The sequence below is a fragment of the Charadrius vociferus genome, unplaced genomic scaffold (assembly GCF_000708025.1).
Source record: "Charadrius vociferus isolate BGI_N301 unplaced genomic scaffold, ASM70802v2 scaffold585, whole genome shotgun sequence".
In the NCBI taxonomy this organism is placed as follows: Eukaryota; Metazoa; Chordata; class Aves; order Charadriiformes; family Charadriidae; genus Charadrius; species Charadrius vociferus.
In genome coordinates, this window is record NW_009648642.1 from 794,724 (window position 1) to 814,658 (window position 19,935).

The 19,935-nt window shown below is 45.7% G+C and overlaps 1 protein-coding gene across 1 annotated transcript in view; it reads left to right on the plus strand.

Moving 5' to 3' along the window:
- TELO2 (telomere maintenance 2) overlaps positions 1 to 19,064 on the plus strand; it is a 19,508-nt gene extending 444 nt beyond the window's left edge. The window contains exons 2-20 of the mRNA XM_009886384.1: positions 454 to 771; positions 1,353 to 1,421; positions 2,092 to 2,239; positions 2,629 to 2,731; positions 3,619 to 3,687; positions 5,021 to 5,162; positions 6,400 to 6,536; positions 7,277 to 7,365; positions 8,430 to 8,492; positions 9,106 to 9,191; positions 9,717 to 9,808; positions 10,739 to 10,855; positions 11,831 to 11,902; positions 12,468 to 12,638; positions 13,370 to 13,461; positions 14,283 to 14,382; positions 14,780 to 14,844; positions 15,480 to 15,595; positions 18,602 to 19,064. Coding sequence (XP_009884686.1) covers positions 454 to 771; positions 1,353 to 1,421; positions 2,092 to 2,239; positions 2,629 to 2,731; positions 3,619 to 3,687; positions 5,021 to 5,162; positions 6,400 to 6,536; positions 7,277 to 7,365; positions 8,430 to 8,492; positions 9,106 to 9,191; positions 9,717 to 9,808; positions 10,739 to 10,855; positions 11,831 to 11,902; positions 12,468 to 12,638; positions 13,370 to 13,461; positions 14,283 to 14,382; positions 14,780 to 14,844; positions 15,480 to 15,595; positions 18,602 to 18,705 — 2,153 coding nt within the window. The 3' untranslated portion in view covers positions 18,706 to 19,064. The remainder of the gene's footprint in view (positions 1 to 453; positions 772 to 1,352; positions 1,422 to 2,091; positions 2,240 to 2,628; positions 2,732 to 3,618; positions 3,688 to 5,020; positions 5,163 to 6,399; positions 6,537 to 7,276; positions 7,366 to 8,429; positions 8,493 to 9,105; positions 9,192 to 9,716; positions 9,809 to 10,738; positions 10,856 to 11,830; positions 11,903 to 12,467; positions 12,639 to 13,369; positions 13,462 to 14,282; positions 14,383 to 14,779; positions 14,845 to 15,479; positions 15,596 to 18,601) is intronic.
- Positions 19,065 to 19,935: the final 871 nt, after the last annotated feature.

Genomic DNA, 19,935 nt, shown 5'->3' on the forward strand with positions numbered 1-19,935 from the left:
TACAGGAGAGCCGACGGGGCTCGTCCTGTGCGGGGGCTGTCTCGGAGCGCAGGGGCGGGACGGCTGAGGGGGCCCCGCGGGGGCATAACGGAGCGAGGTGAGGGTGGTCGCGGGGAGGCCTCGCCCTGCCCTCGGGCACCCTGAAGCCCTTCGGGTCCAAACCCACCCGCGGTACTGGTGCTTCCCGTGGGGGTGAGGCAGCTGTCGCCAGTCACAGCGGCACAGAATGGCGTGGGTTGGAAGCGACCTTAAAGATCATCTACTTCCAACCCTCTGCCCTGGGACATGCAGAGTGCACGTCCTGAAACCTCTGGGAAACTAGAGATATAGAGAGATCAAAATTGCTTGGATTTTAATTTCATTTTGATGAAAACACTGTGTAATTGGGCAGGAGTGTTGTAATGGTGAGACCCTAACATAAAAGCAATAGCACGCACATCGGTTTTTTACCAGTTAGAAGGTGCAGGGACTCATTCCAGTTACTTTCTTCCAGCCCTAGCTTTCACCCGAGGGAAGTGGTGGAGGTCCTGGAGCGGTTCCTGCAGGAGGGGCGGATGTCAGCGCTGCTGTGGGAGGTCTGTCAGCAGCAGGCGCAGGCTGGCTCACCCGAGCTGCAAGAGGCTCTGCTCAACAAGGTTGTGTGTTTGCCAGATCATGTGAGCAACAAACTCCAGGGGAAAACCCCCTCAGTGTTCTTCCCGCAGAACTACTTTCCTCTCTTGGGCGGGGCAATTATCCAGGTGCTGCAGAAGATCTCCGATTCTCTAAGAGGTAAGATTACAGGAGGACTGCGCTACAGAGATGGCTCTTCTGGAGAAGTGTTTTGTGCATGGACCCCCCTGGCTGGTGCTTGAGATACAGATAAGGGCTGCTGCAGAGCCTCACATTAATACTTTAGGCTGAAGTTCATTGTGCTTAAAAGCATAAGATACCAGGAACAAGGAGGAAGGCTGAGGCTTTTTAAAATCCCACTGAAAACTGCAATCCTACAAGCTGTTAAGTAGCATCATCTGTTGCCAAAGCGTAACTGCGGTCGCTTGGTCTGTGCTGAATCTGGTCTGTATGAAAGATTTAAATGGTACCAAATGAACCAGTGGCTTTGTTACCATGGGGTTAAAGTGGGCCTGAGCTACTTTAGTCCTCTTGCTGTGTATAAATAATACTGGTGCTGCTTTGTGCCTGAAGGCAGATGGTGGAGGGAGGAAGAGATGATGCCTGAAGAGAAAGAGTTAATCTTTGTTTTCAGGCTTCAGTACTTGTAGAAGCTATGCACCTCCTCCTGAAGGTTGTTTGGAGGAAGGAGGATGGATGATAGTGATGCTCTTGGTAAGCTTGTGTCTGTTTTTTCCCAGGTGGCTTGGATTGCTCAATCTCTTTTGTTTCTCATGTCCTGGGGAAGGTATGCGTTCATGGGAGACAAAGTGAGTGTTTTACAGTACTGTTTTGGGGAGGGGGAAAGTCTGTTTTACTGCATTAGTATGGAAGGATGACTATGATGATGATCAGCAGAGGGAGTGGAAGACTGACCAGTTAATACTTCAGGAGTTTTGTGAGTTGGACTGTACAGGCTGCTCCCTGCTTTCTGGGGCTGCTCAACCACGTGTCTGATAGATGTCAGTGTTTTTTTGTCCGCTCACGTGAACATGATTTGTTTTCCTCTCGGAAATTGCTGAGGTTATTAGCCTTCTCATCCTGCCATTTGAGGCATAACTATTAAATGCTCTTCTAGTGCTTTTCATCCAGTGGTCTGAAGGTGCCTTCTAAATACCAGCATAAATCACTGCCCATGTGTAATAACCCTCTCACATGAGTAGCCTTCAGTCTGGCTTTGCTTAGGACTTTGAAGCCACTGAATGTGGAATTAGTTAACAGAACTGGGGAAGAGGAGGAAAGATTTTCTAGCTGTTTACTGTGATGAGGAATACTTGCAAGTTCCTTAGGCTGCTTAGGTTAGATCTTACCACAGGAAAAATTTAGAACTGCAAACTCTATGTTGTATTTCTTCATCTTGAAAATTGCAGGCTGAGCTTGAGCACCATCTCACCAGTTCTGTCCATCTGGTGTATTGACCTGTTTTCTCTTCCACTTCAGAGGAAATTCTGAGCATTTTGGTACCCCGCCTTAACGATCTTACCAAGTCAGACTGCATCTGGCAAAGAATATGCTGGCGACTGGTTGAATGTGTGCCAGATCGCTGGATGGAAGCAGTGGTCCTTGGTTTTGTGCAGAGAGCACCTGGGTAAGAACTCTGCTTTCCTCCCTGATCCAGAGCAAAGGCTGGAATTTTTTTCACAAACACTTGCAAAATTGGTTTCTGAAAGATGCTGACGTGGGTGTGTTTATGCAGGTAGTTTCTTACAGTGCCATTTCCTGAGAGACCCTAGGAGTAAAGTAGTTGGTGGTTCCCTCTCGGGTAGAACCTGCACCATTCCTTAAAGATCTGTGTCGTGACACACAGTGAAAAAACAAGTGAAAACGTTCTTTGCAATTATTGTCCCACTCTTAAAGTTTAGAGGTGTTTTAGAGACTTTGTTGCAAATGGCCACTCACAGAATTTGCTACGGTTAGTGGCCACGGGGCAGTAATTACATGGATTCCTAATGTTCTGCTACTGACCTGTCTTGCTAGGGCAGATGCCTTGTCTAGGTTGCTGGGGAACCTGGTTGTGAAAAACAAGAAAGCTCAGTTTGTGGTGACACAGAAGGTGCTGCTCTTGCAGTATGGCCAAACGGTAAGGACTCTGCGTTCAACACCGGTGTAGTAATGCCTGGTTTTCCCCAGTGCCACTGCATTTTCTAGCTGAGCTCCAGATCACAGAATCACAGAATTTTCAGAGTTGGAAGGGACCTCTAGAGATCATCTAGTCCAACTCCCCTGCTAAAGCAGGATTGCCAAGAGCACACTTGAGTAAGATCTGATCTTCTTGAGTAAGATTTAAATCTTTGTTCTGAAATCAGCCCTCAGTTTCTCCACGTCTACCTGAGCTGTGCAGCTGCTCACTTACATCCTCTCAGCTGAACATAACGAAGAGGGAGTGGTAAACAATTGCTTCGAAATTATGGGCTTCATGTGCTCTCTCAGGGTTGATGGCGATTTGCAGAATTACTGTACTCTCTTTCTGGAACCAGATGGTTCTTTGCACATGATTTCAGTGTTCTGGGGAGCTGGAGACATCTAGTTAATTTAGAATCTGAAAGAAAAGACTGAAGAACCCTTCACCTGCCCTCAGGTGTAAGAATTAGGTTGAAGAGATGAGACAAGGACTGGGATGTGTTTTTTTTCCTGTGCACCTAAGTTTGTCACAAGAGTGTTAGGAAGTGTTCTGTGGCTTGTGATGTTGTTGTGAGGGATGTTCTCTAGACTGTGTTTGCCTGGGACTGTGCCAATCTGGTTTTGATGGTAAAAATACTGTACTTCTGTCCTGTTTTGCCATGGATTTAATCAGCAACTGCATGTGTGTGTTTGGTTGATTTCTTAAATTTGCTTACTTTTCTGTCTCTGAATGTCATCAACCAGTCCCTTAGAACGCAAAGTTTAATGTAATAAAAATACACAGTTTTATTGCTTGGATGATAACTTTATGCCCAGTTAAAGCAAGACTCGTGGTTTTCATTGCAGACTGCAGTGCTACAGAACCTCCTTGGCTATCTGTCCCTGGAGAGCCTTCGGCGTGCCCTATTGATCAAAGTAAGGTTAAGTAACATCGATGGTGTGGTATCTGATGGAAAAAATTCTACTGTGTGAATGTGCATGTATGTGTGTCTGTGGGGCTCACAATTTTGGTACTTCTCAAAGATACTCGTTACTGTTCATGAGAGTGAGGGAAGCCCTACCATATCGCCATATACAAATTGAACGCTTTCTGCACTGCTGGTGTTAGTATTTCATATTTAATTGGTAAATTGTCTTCCAAGTAGCAAAACTAATGAGGCTTGGATTCCGACAGGTGTCCCATGTCCTCCATTCTTCTCAGCTTCCTCTGTCATCCCCTGTTTGTGTGCCTGGGCAGATGGCAGCCGGTGATGAAGTTGGTTGAGAGGTGTCTGCGTGCCAAATGGTCCATGCTTCAGAATCATTCTCATCTACCTTTTCCTCAGTGAGGATGCAGATATTTTCTCTCTCCGCGTCAGCAGTGTGATGGAACTTCTAGGAAATCTGTATCTCTGAAAATCCTGTTTTGCCGATTTTTTAATTTTTTTTTTTTCACTTTTTTAATATTTTTTTTTGCACTTTTTTTTTAATATTTTTTTTTTTTGCACTTTTCTAGAGAAAAGAAGATTGAGGGGGGATCTTATTAATACTTACAAATACTTAATGGGAGGATGCCAGGGGGATGGGAGCAGTATTTTTTCAGTGGCGCCCAGTGATAGGACGAGGGGTAATGGGCATAAACTTGAACATAGGAAGTTCCATCTTAACATGAGAAGGAACTTCTTTACTTTGAGGGTAGTGGAGCACTGGAACAGGCTGCCCAGAGAGGTGGTAGAGTCTCCCACTCTGGAGACATTCAAAACCCGCCTGGACGCTGTCCTGTGCAACGTGCTGTAGGTGACCCTGCTCTGGCAGGGGGGTTGGACTAGATGATCTCCAGAGGTCCCTTCCAACCCTAACCATTCTGTGATTCTGTGGTTACATGTTCTGTTGTAATTATCTGGAATTACTGGCAGCTATGTAAGATTGGACTAAAAACATGTTAAACCATGTCCTATTGTATTGGGTTTTGACAATAATGCGTATTGCTCTGCATATAATTATCAGTTTTAAATAAAAAAAACCCCATTATATTTAACAGTATATTAAACGAAGGTGGTGTGGAGTTCTCAGTCGGTCAAACACAGTACGTTTTGGGCCCTGAAATACAAGGTTAGCTCCGTTTGTAGGGAATGTAAAGTTCACTGGGAAGCATGAAAACCAAAGGGCCATCAGAATATATAGTGTTCTGTTTGAAATGTGCTTCAAAAAGAGATTACTTGTGTGTAGAAAAGATCCATTTCAAGCCAACGTGAGTTCTCTGATTCAGGTGCTGCAAGAACTGTTGGAGACCTGGGGCAGCAGCAGCGCGGTGAAACACTCTCCCCCTGAGCAGCAGCAGTATATTAGCAAGGCCATCCTTATCTGCCTCTCCCACCTGAAGGAGCCTGAAATAGAGAGCTGCAGACAAGGTGAGGCAGTGGGAGAAGCAGGGGATAGATTTGTTTAACAGAGGGTCTGACTGAGTGGAAAAACATCTTGTTTTCACCTGTGGATAAACAGAATTGTCCCATCTTCATCTTGGTGCTGATATGATATAATTCCAAGCACGTAGCTTTAAATTATGAAATTGAAGAAGTGTATCTTTGAACTAAGGTGCTCACCTGAATACTGGTTAAGGAACCCTTAAGTTTTGCCACAGGAAAAGAGGATTGACTCTGGGACAGAGGAAGGCCGTGATTTGCAATTTCTAGGCTTACTGTTGGAGCCTGAGTAAGGGGAACAGGGGAAAGTACAACTAGGGTAAAAAACTGTTTGGTTGGACTCCTGACTATCCATGTGCATTCCTCCATGTCTTTCTGCTCCCCTCATTGTGAGGTGAGTAAGGATCGTCAGTTAGCGGCAAGGACCTCCTATTCTGTATTCATACACTGCGTAGCAGGCTGGGGTCCTGGTCTAAAATTTCTGTTTCCGTTGCAATAAAAATTTAGTCCGATGTGTAGAGTTACTGCTCTGGGTGTGTGGCTTTTCGGGGTCGCGGGGAGAAGTTTGACTTACAAGACCTGTTTCATTCTAGAATTAATTCTTTAGGTGAATAAGTGACCTGTTGTTTACTAACATTACTGTAGTTTCATAGTCTGGTTTTTATCTGACAGCTATTGAAAAGATAAGCTTTTCCGAGTTGAAGGAGGTCAGTGTAACAGCACTAAGCCTGCCGGGTAAAGCTGGCAACCATCATTCTCTGTGGGCTGAGAAATACTGCTGTTATCAGCCTGTTTCAGCTTACCTGGGTGGTGAGGGAAATGTCTCCCTCCATGGCTGTTGTACTGGTCAGAATTTGTAGCTTCCTCAAAACATGGCATTTCACCTAAATGGCTCTAAAAACAAGCTGAAGATTATCGTGATTTACCATCTTCTTTTGTTTCAGTGAAAACAGAAATACTCCAAATTTAGAATAAATTTTAATGTTTTGTTGACTTTGTACCCCATGAAAAAACCCATGGGTTTATTATATTAGTGCGGAAGGGCAATACTGCCACTGCAGAAAGAGAAGTCGCAGTTGCATGGGCCCTTCCTGTATTTCCGCCCATTGCTGGGTTGGTGTGTGGCTAAAGATACCCTCTCGGGGAACCGACGTAAAGGTGGATGTTTGTTTCTGTCATTATTTCATGCACTGTTTGGGGTTTGGGGTTTTTGCTTTTTTTTCAGAGCTTCTCACAAGCATGATGGAGGGTGTGAAATGCCACTTGGACAGCAATCTGCCACAAATACGGCGTCTGGGAATGATTGTGGCAGAGAGCATTAGTTCAAAAATAAACACTGATGGGCCCATCCTGAAGTTTCAGGTAAAGGTTAAAATGAAATTTATGTCTGGTGCACAGGGACACCAGGTGATCCAGGGCATTATAGCAAGTTCTAATGCTTATCTGGGAATAAGGAAAGGCAGCAACGCTTTCAAAACAAGAGGATATCTGTTTACAAAAAAACAATTGTATAGAAAATAGCCAGGTGGCTGAGTGTGACCTTAAGAGTGTAATGTGATGACAAAGTTCAGGGTAAACTGGTGATAATAAAGGACTACTAGAGGATTATCGTATTGCATGAGGGAATCGGAATCTGACCCATGGAAGTTGAGAGGGAAGGTGGATATTCAGTCCCTGACATGGTGGGAAGACCTATTCCAAATTGAGATTTTCAAGATTGTCGTGGGAATATATGCTCTTCTATTTCCAGGAGAGTTTATAAGAATTATGTGATTAAATCACATTAATTCTTCAAAAACCTGCATCATCCCTCATGTTGATTGCCATTTATTAAATATTTTAAAGATTGTAAATAACATTCAGGCAAGGTCTGATCAGGTACTAACGTTAAATATAGGGACAAAGATTACATATGGCACAGGTCGCTATGCGGCATAAACACATTACGGGTGGCAGCACAGTGGTTGCAAGAAATGGGGTTTGCGTAGGTTCATCTGCTCATGACTCAGTCTTCATTTGCATGCAGTAGAAGGGTCAAATGTTGAATGCTGGGCAGATTCGCAATCAAATAGAGTGCGGTAACAGTTATTCTGAATGTCTAGTATGAAGAAGATGATGAAGCAAGAGAATTGAAGTCCCTTCTGGTGCAGACTCCACCATTCTGTGTTGTCCCCAGTGTTCCAGATGATGAGTAAGATACTGCTACTGTTCATCTCCCTGACATCTTTCTGCTCTTCTCCTTATCTTTTTTTTTTGTTTTGAGTTACACAGTAGAACTGTATAACAATATTCAAGATGTCTTACATATTCTTAAGCATTGTAATGCACCTTATTCTTACAATGCACTCTAGTTATGTTAAATTCATAATTCAAATGGTAGCGTGTATTAAAATTGCTTGTTTGGTAGCTGCATGTGGTGAAGCTGCAGTTTTTAGGGGTTTTATGTGCCCCTGGGTCGAATCAAATGGGCCCTTCTGTTCACATCTGGGACATCTGGCATTTGGGCCTTATGCCCCCAGCCCATTCATCAGTAACAAAAATGTACATATCTGTCAGCCTAAAGACTGGTTCTCCGGTGCTCTTAACTTCCAGTGTCTGCTGAGGCTCTTTGAAACACTTAGTTTTATCAGCAGATGAACGAAGCACTTCATGTTATTAGCAAATGAAGCTATCCAGCATGCCAGAGAAATTCAGAAGATTTATTGCTCCCATTTTTGGGGCATAATCAGCATAGACAGTGTTTGGGAAGCAGAGAGTTGAAAGGTCATGCCAAAGTCCACAGAAATAGGTGCAGAAAAAAATTCTCCATTATTGTATTCATCCCACTAGCAATGATTAAAGATGTTTCTTCCCAATTTGTTCAGTTTCATTTGCAGCTTCAAATATGGTGCAGGCTGGTGGGATCCATTTAACACAGACAAAGCTTTCACTAGGTACAAATTCGTGCAGGGGGAACACAACAAATTAGCTAGCTTAATTTTTGTTACCCATTGCTCTTCTGTTAAGAGATTCTGCTTTTCTTCCCCCCTCACCCCATTCTCCTTCCCAGGACTTTGCTCCTTGTGTCGGCCAGCCTAGGTGGCAGACTGCGGCAGAAATCATCTGCCGTTCTGTTTCAGCAGTGAGGGGCGATGGCGTGGGTGATTTCTTGCTTGTGAGTAAGTACTGCTACTTTATTGGTTTTAATACTTCATGTTCCTCGAAGCAGGAATAAAAAAAAGCATGTGCGGCGCTGCCGTTGGAGTTGGAAAGTAGCAAGAAATCACATGCAGCGGCCCCTGTGACACCCAATGAGGAGTCAGATGCTGAGCTTGACAGGTAAGGGGCAAGAAACTGGTAAGAAATTGAAAATAAATGGCAGGTTCTTAAGAGCAGACATGGGGAGAAGGGAGTTATCGGTACTTGCATTTCTTGGCAAATCTTATGTTTTCTGATCTTGTTCAGCTGAGTGGTGTGCAGCAGAATAGGACTTTGCATAGGAAATTGCGCACAAGTATGTTAGTCAGGAATTTGAGCAAAGCCCATGTTATATACAACCATTGTATTTATTCCATTTGACTTAGCTATGTCTCCTGCAGTTATGGATATATCTGCCTATTTTAATAGTGGACCTGCCTTATTCTGTTACTTTACCACTATATAAAGAAATCAAGAATCAGCTTCTGGTCTCTGCGTCAGTGACTCCTTCCTGCACTTGACCCAGAGCTCCAGTTCCAGATCTGGTCGTAGAACTGCTTTTTCACTGAGCTTCAGAGTGCTTCGTAGAACTTCCTCAGGAACCCGTTCAGGCTGGGCTGCGTTGCCGGATGGTGTAGGAGTGACAGCGTTACCACAGTGCACATGCTGGTTCTTTCCCTTCTGCGTGGATAGCTGGGGAAAGGAAGAACGTCTGTACCCCATAGACTAACTCCCGCCTGTGTTCCTTTTACAGTGATGATGATCTCATCCCTTACGACATGTCAGAGGATAAAGAACTAAAGACTAAGGCTCCTGTGTATATCCGAGACTGTATTGAAGGTAGGAGATTTTGGGCTGAGTCTTTATCTGGTTCTTATTGGTTTGGGGAGAGTCATCTCTGTGTAGGTTTGTATTTTTCTGAGCTAATTTGAAAAAGGTGTAGGATTTCAGTAATCTGGGCTCAAGTGTTGAACTGTAATTTCTGAGTAATTTCAATGCATAGAATCACAGAATCGCTAAGGTTGGAAGGGACCTTTAAGATCATCAAGTCCAACCATCAACCTACCCTGACAAAACCACTTCTAAACCATGTCCCCAAGTACCATGTCTACCCTTTTTTTAAACACCTCCAGGGATGGCAAATCCACCACCTCCCTGGGCAGCCTCTTCCAATGTTTAATAACCCTTTCAGTGAAAAAAATTTTCCTAATATCCAATCTAATGTAATTCCTAATGCCAGTCATGTGCTGGGTCAGTGGTATCTGCCTATAACAAGACAAACTATTGGCAGGAGGAAGTTGGGGGTATATACTCAACCACAGCCATTTTGTTAATAGCTTTTCTTTGTCTTTTGATTACCTTCAGTCCTAACAGGTTCTGAAGATGTGGACAAATGGGAAGCTACGGTCAAGGCTCTTGAGAGCTTGGTCCGAAAGAATCCAGCAGCAACAAGAGAGGTGAAGTAGTATGAGCTAAGTTACCAGTGGGCTGTAATACAGGATTATCCCTTTGACCTCATGAGGAGAATAAGCATGCCAACAGAGCGGCAGGTCAGGCTAATGTGTGAGAGGCTACAGAGAACAGAAGAACGAAGAAGCAGGCAAAGGTGCTGGCAACAGTATGGCATTTGGCAGCTCCAGCGCTGAAAATGAAATGCATTGCAAGTAGCGCTAGCCAGTAACATGAGGAAGCTCCATGCTTTGTGCTGGGCAGAAAAAACGTTAGAAATGCAGTTTACAGAGCAGGCACAAATTCCTCAGATCCATTGATCTTAATTTTCGATATAATTGATTTTGAATTGAAATTGAATTTAATTGTTACTCCCCAATAAAAAGTGGGATAAAATCAAATGGATTTTCCCTATTTGCTTGTATGAGCATAATGTCTTCGGGAGGGAGTAGCTGGATTGTACTGGTCAAGGTGAAAAGCTCAGGTGAGAGGAACTTGGGACAAGGTCACGGGTGTGATGAGTGCTTGCCACCACTTGTTAGTGGACACTTGAAGGTGGCAGAGGTGCAGGCCTCTTCCAGCTGCTCATCAGGCACTGAGCTGGATGGGCTTCGGGTGTGGTACTGTACCCTGTCACCCATTAGTTATAGTCACAAGTCCTCCTATCTCATGATGCCACCACTTGTCCAGAAAGCAAAAGTGAATGTGGACAGAGAAATCAGCATAAGGGTTTTTTCAGTGTTTTGAGCAATCTGTCTTGATGGCATTTAGCTTACTGGGTTTTCTCTCCCTCCCGAGTAATGGACATGTTGCCTGTGTTCCATACCCTCGTTGTCTTTGCTTAAATGTTAGAAATGGAAAATAAACGCTGCTGTGTAAATCCTGTGAGAAAGAAAATACCTGCAGGGATTTGATTCCTGTTTTCATATTTTGAGCAGGTTAGCGTGGAGCTGGCAAAAATACTATTGCATCTGGAGGAGAAGACCTGCATTGAAGGCTTTGTAGAGCTCCGTCAGAGAGCTCAAGTAGCTGTTTTAACCACAGATCCAATACCTGTGAGTCACTCCTACTGCTTTCCTTTTTCCAGTTGAGACACAGGGAAAAATTTAAGTGGCTGAGTCTCTTGCTAGCTTGATAGAAGCAGCTATCAGAGTGTTCATGTCTGACAGCGTTTATGCAGAGACGGGCTATGTACTGAAGAATCTGCAATGGGTGACGGAAACAGCAGGAAACAGAAAATTCTGTCAGAGCTGTAACAGACTGGAGGAACTATTTGGAGGTTGTTAGTATGAGTACAGCTGACAAGGCAAATTAGATAAGGACTTATTGCACTGAAGGGAGATTGTTTCACATAGAGGGAAGCTGAGGCACAAAGGGCTTCTCTAGAAGACGACTTGACTGGTGATTGTAGTCATAGAATGGTTTGGTTTGGAAGGGGCCTTTAAAGATCATCTACTTCCGACCCTCTGTGCTGTGGGCAGGGACTTCTTTCACTAGGTGAGGTTGCTCAAAGCTCCATCCAACATGACCTTGAACGCTTCCTATGATGGGGCATCCACAACTTCTCTGGGGAACCTGTTCCAGTGTCTCACCACCCTCAGAGTAAAGAATTTCTTCCTTATATCTAATCTAGATAGATCCTCTGTCAGTTTAAACCTGTCACCCCTTGTCCTATCAGTACAGGCCCTGGTAAAAAGTCTCTCTCCATCTTTCTCTAAATATTGAAAGGCCGCAATAAGGTCTTCTCTGAACTGCCAGAGAAGACCTTGGCAGTTGTTTGGGTACCTCTGCATAGGAGGGAGAGAAGAACAGCAAAGTCTCATTTGTCATTTACTCCCTTTGGGAGAATCTAGAAGTGGAAGTGTCTGAATTTCCCCTCTTAGCAGAGCGTGTTTCTTCCCTTCTCTTGGATGCTTGTTCTTAACTGACAGGAAGCAGGACAACTCTTGCAATGGAGTGCGTTTAAAATTAGTGGGAAGGCCGTTTCCAGCGACGGTTTGTGTTCATTATGCCTTTATTTTTCTGTACAGGTAGTAAAGTACTTGACCTCCCAGTTCTATTCTCTGAACTACAGTCTTCGTCAGCGCATGGACATTCTCGATGTAAGTGCTCTTCTCTTCCCTTCCCACTTCCGTTGTGTCGTTGTTGCACCAGTGCTGTTTCCCTGAGAGGTTATGGAGTGACCTTCTTGTAGGAGGAGGCAGAGGCATGGGAATCTGTGATGTTATTATTTGTGCCTGGCATTCCCCCCCTTGTTTGTAACCCTGCTACGCTTCAATTCTACAGCAATCCTTCCCCACAGAATGCAAAACATATCATGATCATTTGCTGAGGAGAAGCCACTGTTTCCTAATGTGTCATCAGTCTGTTATATCTTCACTTTCTGAAAGATGGCAATCTGCCTGTGACGACTCCTCCATCATTCCCCTTAGTGTGTCTGAAGAAGGAACCACTGCTCTTTTGCAGGGCTAAGTGACCAAGTGCTTGGTCAGTGCCTCAGAGCCAGTTAGTTGTTTTGGGGTCAGTTATCTCACTGTTCTTCACTCTAAACCTGTCGTGCCTTCCTGCCGTGCTGTTCCTGTCAGTTTGGGTGCAGGTAAGTGGTGGTGTTGTTCCCTAGTACAGGGATTATCCCTTTTTAACAGAACCTCCCTCTCTCTCCTGTAGGTATTGGTTTTGGCAGCCCAGGAACTGTCCTATCCCAAATCCCATGGGAAGACCAAGCATTCTGGTGCCCAAAAACCTCGTATCCAGCTCCTTCCTGGAAGTGACAGCTCTAAGGACTGGAGAAGAATTGTTGATGAGAGGATCAAAAGCAAGACTCGGAGATTTGCTACGGTGAGGCCAGGGCAGAAACAGACTAATGTCAAATCCAGCAAAAATAGGGATGTGAGGAGTTGCTGTTGTTCTATCCGGAAAGAGCAAAATACCTGTGAAATTGGGCCCAACCCAAAGGAAAGACTGTGTAACTTAAAATATAAATTTATCTTAGTATCTGGCTGAATCTTTTGGTGTGGCGTAACGAATCCTGTAGTTCTCTCCCAGGAGACAGAGGAAAATAAACCTTGAATTCCTTGCTTTGCATTGAGGGATAGTTGTTGCTCTTCTGTGCTTGTGCTGAGCTTGTCTGGCCGCTGCAGGGAGCTGTGACTGCACCTCGTGGATCCCAGAGCCTCCGCCATCAGTCTAGCTGCCTCTGGGCTGGACTGTTTCAGCCTTCCTCTTTTTCAGGGAGATAAATTGATGCCAGTTTCCTAGTTCCCAGAACTCCCCTGTGGTTCATCCTGGAGAACTTACTTTCCAAAACTCCTTTATCCCTTGCATGTTATTGTTTCTTATATCTAACCCAGCGGTACTGAGTTATATTGTACTGAAATATTTGTATGTGTGAGAGGATCTGCAGTAGGACGTGAGCTATCCAGTCCGGAAACTAGTAGCCACAGGCGTACAAGCAAGCAGTGGCTGACAATGGGATGGCTGCAAGGAACCCATAGTCTTGACAGTGTCCAGTGAAGTGGAAGAGTCGGATGCTGCACCTTGTGTCTAGACTTCATTTTTCTCTTGAACAGGGTCAGTCTCAAATGGAACTGGCTTCCGGCCCAAATGAGTTCAGTTCTGTGGCTGGGCACTTCTTTTTTCCGTTGATTCAGCACTTTGACAGGTGAGTGTGAGTACCTTGGGATGTGGGCCTGGCAGCTGCCAGTGACCTGTTCTGCCTGTTGCACTTGCTGCAGAGCAGCAGGCTAAAGCCCAGAAGCTGTGCAGGAGCCCAGTGACACCACACTGATGCCTGGTTCGTGCATAAAGCTTAGAGCAGAGGGGTTTGTGGTCTCCTGGACTTATCCTGTGAAGTCTTACTGGGTCAGAGTATGTAAGACCTTGTGGAAGTGAAGATACATGATGAAGAATAACCTGTCAGCAGGTACACGGGCAGATGATTTTGGCAGTACCAAACCAGTTGTCTTGACTGACCTTGGGAGTGTCACACAAAACTGCAGAACTCAGACAGTAGTCTTTAATCAAAGTTAACTCTGTCTCGGGTTTGGGCCTGTCACCTGGACTGGTTGTGACCATGTTATAGGACACAAGACAGTTTATTGTCAATCGCTGAAGTTTTTGCTTACCTAAGGAAGGCTGAGTAATTGATCCCATGAGAATCGAGATTCTTGTAATACCGGTCTTAATGGTTTGTTTCTGGTATAGCAGTGGTGCGAGCTTTTGCATGCAGTTCTTTCTAAATAAAGCCTGTTGGTAGAATAAGCGATACCTGCTGTAAGAGTAGAGGAGATTACTGGTCTGGGAGCAAAGATGAGAGCAGGTAGCTTTGGCCTGTGTTAAGCTGGGAATGACTGTATAATGACTGTTGTTTTAGGGACTGAGGCTTGTGAGGGACAGTTCACCCTGTGTAGGCACCCTGACTGTTCCAAAGCTGCACTGATCAGCCTTCGCACTGCTACAGGACTCTGTGTCTTGCACTTACAGGCCTTTGACAACGTTTGATCTCCTGGGGGAAGATCATTTTGTCCTTGGAAGACTGGTCCACACTTTAGCCGTCCTGATGTACTTGGCTGTCAACACTGCGGTAAGAAAGCCTGTGTGAGCTTGCGGATCGTAGGAGAGACTTCCAGCCTGGGCACTCAGAGGTGCCTTCTGAAACCCCAGTGTGCTCTGGGGTCCACTACCCTTAGACTGGAAGCAAGTTGGACTCACATGTGCTAAGAAGTTGCAAAAAGGGCTGAGAAAAAATGGTCAGAAAGGAGTCATGGGATTCACACGCCCCTGCACTATTTTTTTCTGCTTCTGGTAGAAAAACTATCAGCTTCTGTGGGAGGTTGTGCACACCATTTACTGCATAAATGTCTGTAAAATAAAGTTAATTGTAGCCACAGTGTTCACAACAGTGTATCTCAAGGTCCAGTTCTGTAGGGTGCTGTGAATGTGAAGGTATTCAGTGTTTTTGTCACAATCCTGTTTTGCAGGCAGTTACTGCAATGGGAAGGGCACTGCTGGAGTTTGTTTGGGCTCTGCGTTTCCACACCGACTCGTGAGTTGCAGTTGTATGCTTTCGTTTTTAAAGATCAGCTGTGAGCCATGCTTTGTCTTTGTCCAAGACTAGCACCTGACTGAGGATGTCAATGACTTAATGCATTAACTCTGTGCTCTCCTCCAGCCTTGTGTTCGTATGACTGAGTATTGCAAGAAAATGTAACGAAGGCATTGCTTTACTGTCAGGCCAACATACGAACTTGGCTAGTGTCCTCGAATGTGGAGGTACAGTCATTACCTATAGAAACCATGACAAATTTCTTTATCAACTATCCATGTGATAGTTTCATCTATATTTACTCAGGGACCTCAGAAAACTTTAGATGTGATTCCAGAATTCAGTCCTGGAAAGAAATAAAGACATGTAGTCAAAATGCTGTAAATATCCAATTTCTGGTTTTACTTCAGACTTGTACAGGACTGTTAATTACAGTAGACTCTGCACCGCAGTGTGGCAGGGGCTCTGTATGTGGGCTCTCCGCCAGCTGGTGCACGGTTACACTCCTCATCAGTAGGAATGTGGCAAAAGTCATTATCATCACAAACGTTTGAAACTGGAGAGCCCCCAAAGTGAGGAAGTCAAGGCAGAGTATGAAGCTGCAGGCTCTAATCAGTTCAGTCTTTCTCCAACAGGTATGTGCGCCAGGGTCTTTTGTCCTGTATCTCCTCCGTGCTCCTCAGTGTCCCTATGGAGCGTCTTTTGGAAGACATGACAGAAGAGCTTTTGGAGACTCAGTCCTGGCTGGGAGGTAAGATGATGTGTATGCCAGTGTTTTTCCAGTTAGCAGTCCAGTCTTTGTGTGGCATCTCTTTGTGGCAGTAGCAGTAAAGTCCTAGTGTTGTGCACCAGAGATTTGCACAACAAACATGTTTATTGCTCGCTTGCAAGTTTAGGGCGAATACCAGACCACACTGTGTGTCTCTGTCCAAGCATGCAACCACCCATCTCTTGAAGCTGCAGAAATTACTGTCATAGCACATTTTACATCCAGGCAGTGACTCTGACCAGCAGTAATGTACGTGGCTTGTATGCCTCGTTCACAACATGTGCACAGAAGACGGGGCTTGTGAGTGCTAAAAATAGGAGGAATGGCTCCATCTCCTAACTAACTACTTCTTGCTGGTGGAAAAAACAACCTATGAAAGAGGGCAAATACTGCACACAATGCACCTTACATCAGCACAGGCTGTGTTTGTGGGTTCTGGTAGGCTGGAACTGCACAAGTCAGTGGTCAGGTTTGGGGCAGTGCTGGAAGTACAGGGGGAAGTAACGCTGTGTGCTTTGTAGCACTGAAGCCCCCACTGTCTTCTGAGTGGACCCTGTGTGACTCCCTGGGTTGGTTTCCTTCACCACTCTCACTCTTGGTGAGTCGCCTTCCTACCGGGAGTGGGCAGGAAGCGACACCGACACAGCCGCCCTCTGCTCCTTGCAGGTTGTGGAGCTTTGTGCCCTCAAAAGGGGAGAGCTGCCTTGTGGGGCCAAAAACTTCACTTTTCCCATGACATGATGTGCTCTGAGGAATCTGTTTGTCTCTGCAGTTAACACTGCTATTACCAAGTAAAGCCTTTCCAGGAATGTTATATTTTCAGCGTGAGGATCTGCGTAATCTGTTTTTAAGGAGTTATTTTCAGGAGGAGGAGGACAACAGAGCTAGTAGCATCTTTTTATGCCTGTAGGCAGTGTAATAGCCTATCTCTTTATGTGTAGTGCTTTAGCATGAAAATTGCATGGTAGATCCCGGTGGGAATGAGAGCAGGGTAAGATCACAGTTGTGTGTTTAGTAGAGAAGGGGAAATGGTTCTAGGAGCCATTCGGAAACCTTGAAGAATACAACTCAGCTCCGTATCTGGTCAGATACGACCAGATAAGTGCAATTTAAAACTTGCATCCTTCTCGAGCTGCTTCCTGAAACAATACAGCTCCCTGGGCTGTGCCTTTGCTCTTCGTACGGTTGTTGGTGGAACAGCTATCACAGGGAGGCACCGGGCTCCTCCTTGCTGCTCCAACAGGTGAAGTCAGTTACTCGAGACCTACTTTTGGGACTGAGTCGTGGTTTTGAACTAGCGGACTTGCTGTTGCTTCATGACTCTTCCAGCCAAGATTTGCAAGAGTGTTAGATCTGCTGCTGTAGCTGGGGAACATGCAGAGCGTGCAAGCCTTCTGCTGCCATGCCTAATGGCCAGGACAAGCGTCACCACTTTGGGTTTCAGCTTAAAGCATCTACATTTCTCCTGCTGTGGGTGAAGCATAACGAGGAACAGTGGGCTAGAAAATGTTATCCATGAAGTAGAAATCTCCAAATCTGCTCCAGTCTGTTATTATATCTCAGCCTACACAGATTGCTGTAGTTCCTCCCCTGAATATGACTGTTTCTGCCCTTCAGCCTTTGCGCTGTAACTAGAACTGTTCCCCGTTGGAAAGTGTTCGTGGTGTGGTGTAAGAAACTGCTTCAGTTGCTGTCATGGTACTGTCTGCTTAGTGGATGGTTTGGGACGTTTCAGCTGGGGAGGGAGGCTGGGATCTGCCTTGTACTTGTCTGTCGTTGCCCTTAGTGCCATGCGGGACCTACTACTGAGTAGCCTGATGTTTCCCGGGGGAGGGAGGGAATACCTAAACATTTCTAGGAAATGGTTCCTTTGATTCCTCAGCAGCTGCCTTTGAGGGAATTCCCCACCCCTTGCAAGTGCTGTAGAGCTATGTCATAGGTAAGTTTGTTTTAAGTGAGGACCAGAATGATACTCCAGTGCCCTTTGCCTCCCTTTCAGTGGCAGCAGCTCAAGGTCCACGCTCCTGGCAATTAGAAACAGTGCCAACATCAGTCTCCTGGCTTTCGAGCTTGTACCGATCTCTCTTATAGCCTCCCCCTTTTTGCCTTCTGTAGAGGGAGTATGGAAACACCGTGGTGAAGCTCTCCCCGAGGTTATAAATAGCCCCGCTCCATCGGAATGAGTCATGTGTTTGGGCTGACAGTACTGGGCTCTGAGCACACTGCTTGTGCGTACAGGATATCCTTACACAGACTCTCTGCTCTTCCAGGCTCTCCCTGCTCAGACATCCTGCGTGCATCCTGGTTTTTACTTTGCAGGCCCATTAAGGGCCCCTGAAATAACAGCTGCTGGAAGCAGCTTCGTGCCCTCCCTTATACGCTGCATAAAGTGTGGAAGAACTGCTGGTTTATCAGAAGAGTAATCTCTCAGAACGGAGAATGTGTTGAAACTTGGGGCTTGCCTCTTTCTTTCCCCCGTTTGAAGGGCAGCGTGACCACAGACTGCAGGAGGGAGCACAGAGCACTTGTTTAGATTGCAGAATGGAGACTTTAGGCTTTTGAGTAAGTGGATTTCTAATTGCAAACTGCAGCCATGCCAGTAGGTCAGCTGTGGAAAGGTTATGATGTGTAGCTCAAGGGCACCAGCACAGATTCTGGCATAGAGGTTATCCCAGGGAATGCAAGGTCAGACAGTTTCTGTAGTGTTTCAACCCAACTGACTGTTTCTGCTGTGAGAGTGAACTGACCGTTTGTACACATGACAGTCGGGGCTCGGCTAAACTCACACTGCTCAAGATGATCAGGTTTGGGCGTCTTTGCTCTCTGGTCTAACACAACTCCTGCGAGTGCTGATGTCCAGCCCAGACTTACTTGCATTTGCTGTTGCGTTTAGTGCTGTTCTGTGATGGCCAGTGGAAGAGCAGGGAGGTGTTAGGTGAAGGGCAGTTTTTCCCATTTCCCAACTAACAGCGGCTGCTTCTTTTACAGATGTAGTGGAGAAAGATCCAGATGGGGACTGCAGGAGGCTGTCCTTGCAGAACCTGCTGCTCATGGAGAACCTGAAAAAGAAACTCAAAACTGTCCCTTCCTAGCTGAAGGGTAAAAGAAACGACCTTTACCTCATCCTCTTGCCAGCTGGATGTGTGCAGGCACTGCTGGGGCCTCTTCAGCAGTCACCTGGCTGGAGGAGAGGAAGAAGGGGGGGGAGGGTGCGGAGCTGTAAGCCAGTGAACCTGACTTGACATCTGGACTTTGTAGTGGAAGCCAATTTAGTGAGCTATTGCTATCCGGTACGGTGTGTACAGATGCAGGAAGGTAGGCTTGCACTGCCATCCTCCCCGCACCTCCCGACCCCCACCCCCAGCTATTTATAACCTTGGCAGGTTTGAGCGCTCTGCTAAAAATACAGGGGAGGATCTCATAGCAGACTTCTTGTCAGAAAAACAGGAGGGCTGGAGAGGGCTGCTTACCTCCTAGGGCTAAGTCTGTGAGATGCCCTTAACAAAGGCTCCCGTCCTTTCTAGCGGTCAGCGTTTGGCAGAATAGTTCTTGCTCTGCTGTTGGAAGGGATAGGGAGTGACACCACTGATGAGATGTAAGAACTGAAGAGCCACACTGAAGTTCTGAAAATGTGCCAGACCTTGATGGCTCGAGCTAGATCTGTGCTATATGCTTAGGCAGGCACAAAGCAGGAATTCTTCTTGTGTAATCTTAATACAGAAATAAGTTTCTATTAAAGGATAACTAACAGATTTTTGGCCTTAAAATCTCCCCCTCTTCCCCCCTTTCTTCCCTGAGAGCATACAATTTAAAAACTTCATATTCACCCCAGGTTTTGAAGCTAGTCACAAAACGGGAAGAAGAACAATCACTCTGGGCTGAAGGGGTGGTTGGTATGAAATGTAGGAAAGTGACTTTATAAATAGCCCTTTGTGGGGCACAATAACAGGCTTAAGGGTGAGTAAAACCTTGGCGGCTTGCATTGGGCTTGACTTCTCATGGTTCTACTTGTGCCAGGGAAAAAATCCACATCCCAAAATCTGACTAGTACAGAGCAGCTTGACCTAATTGTGGGGTTTGGAAAAGGAGCATCCCACTGAGAAAGAAGCTTCACCGGCTCAACGTGACCCAGTGTGAGCAGGGAGAATTGGACCGGGTGACCTCCAGAAGTCCCTTCCAACCCAACCATTCCATGATTCTGAGGTGTAGTCCAGCTTTTTGTACAGGGGAGCTTGAGCCTACCTGACCCTGTGATGTATTTAAATACAGAGCTCTGGGTTGGGGGAAGTCCCCCTTCATTCTGCAGTAAGGGAGTAGTTTGA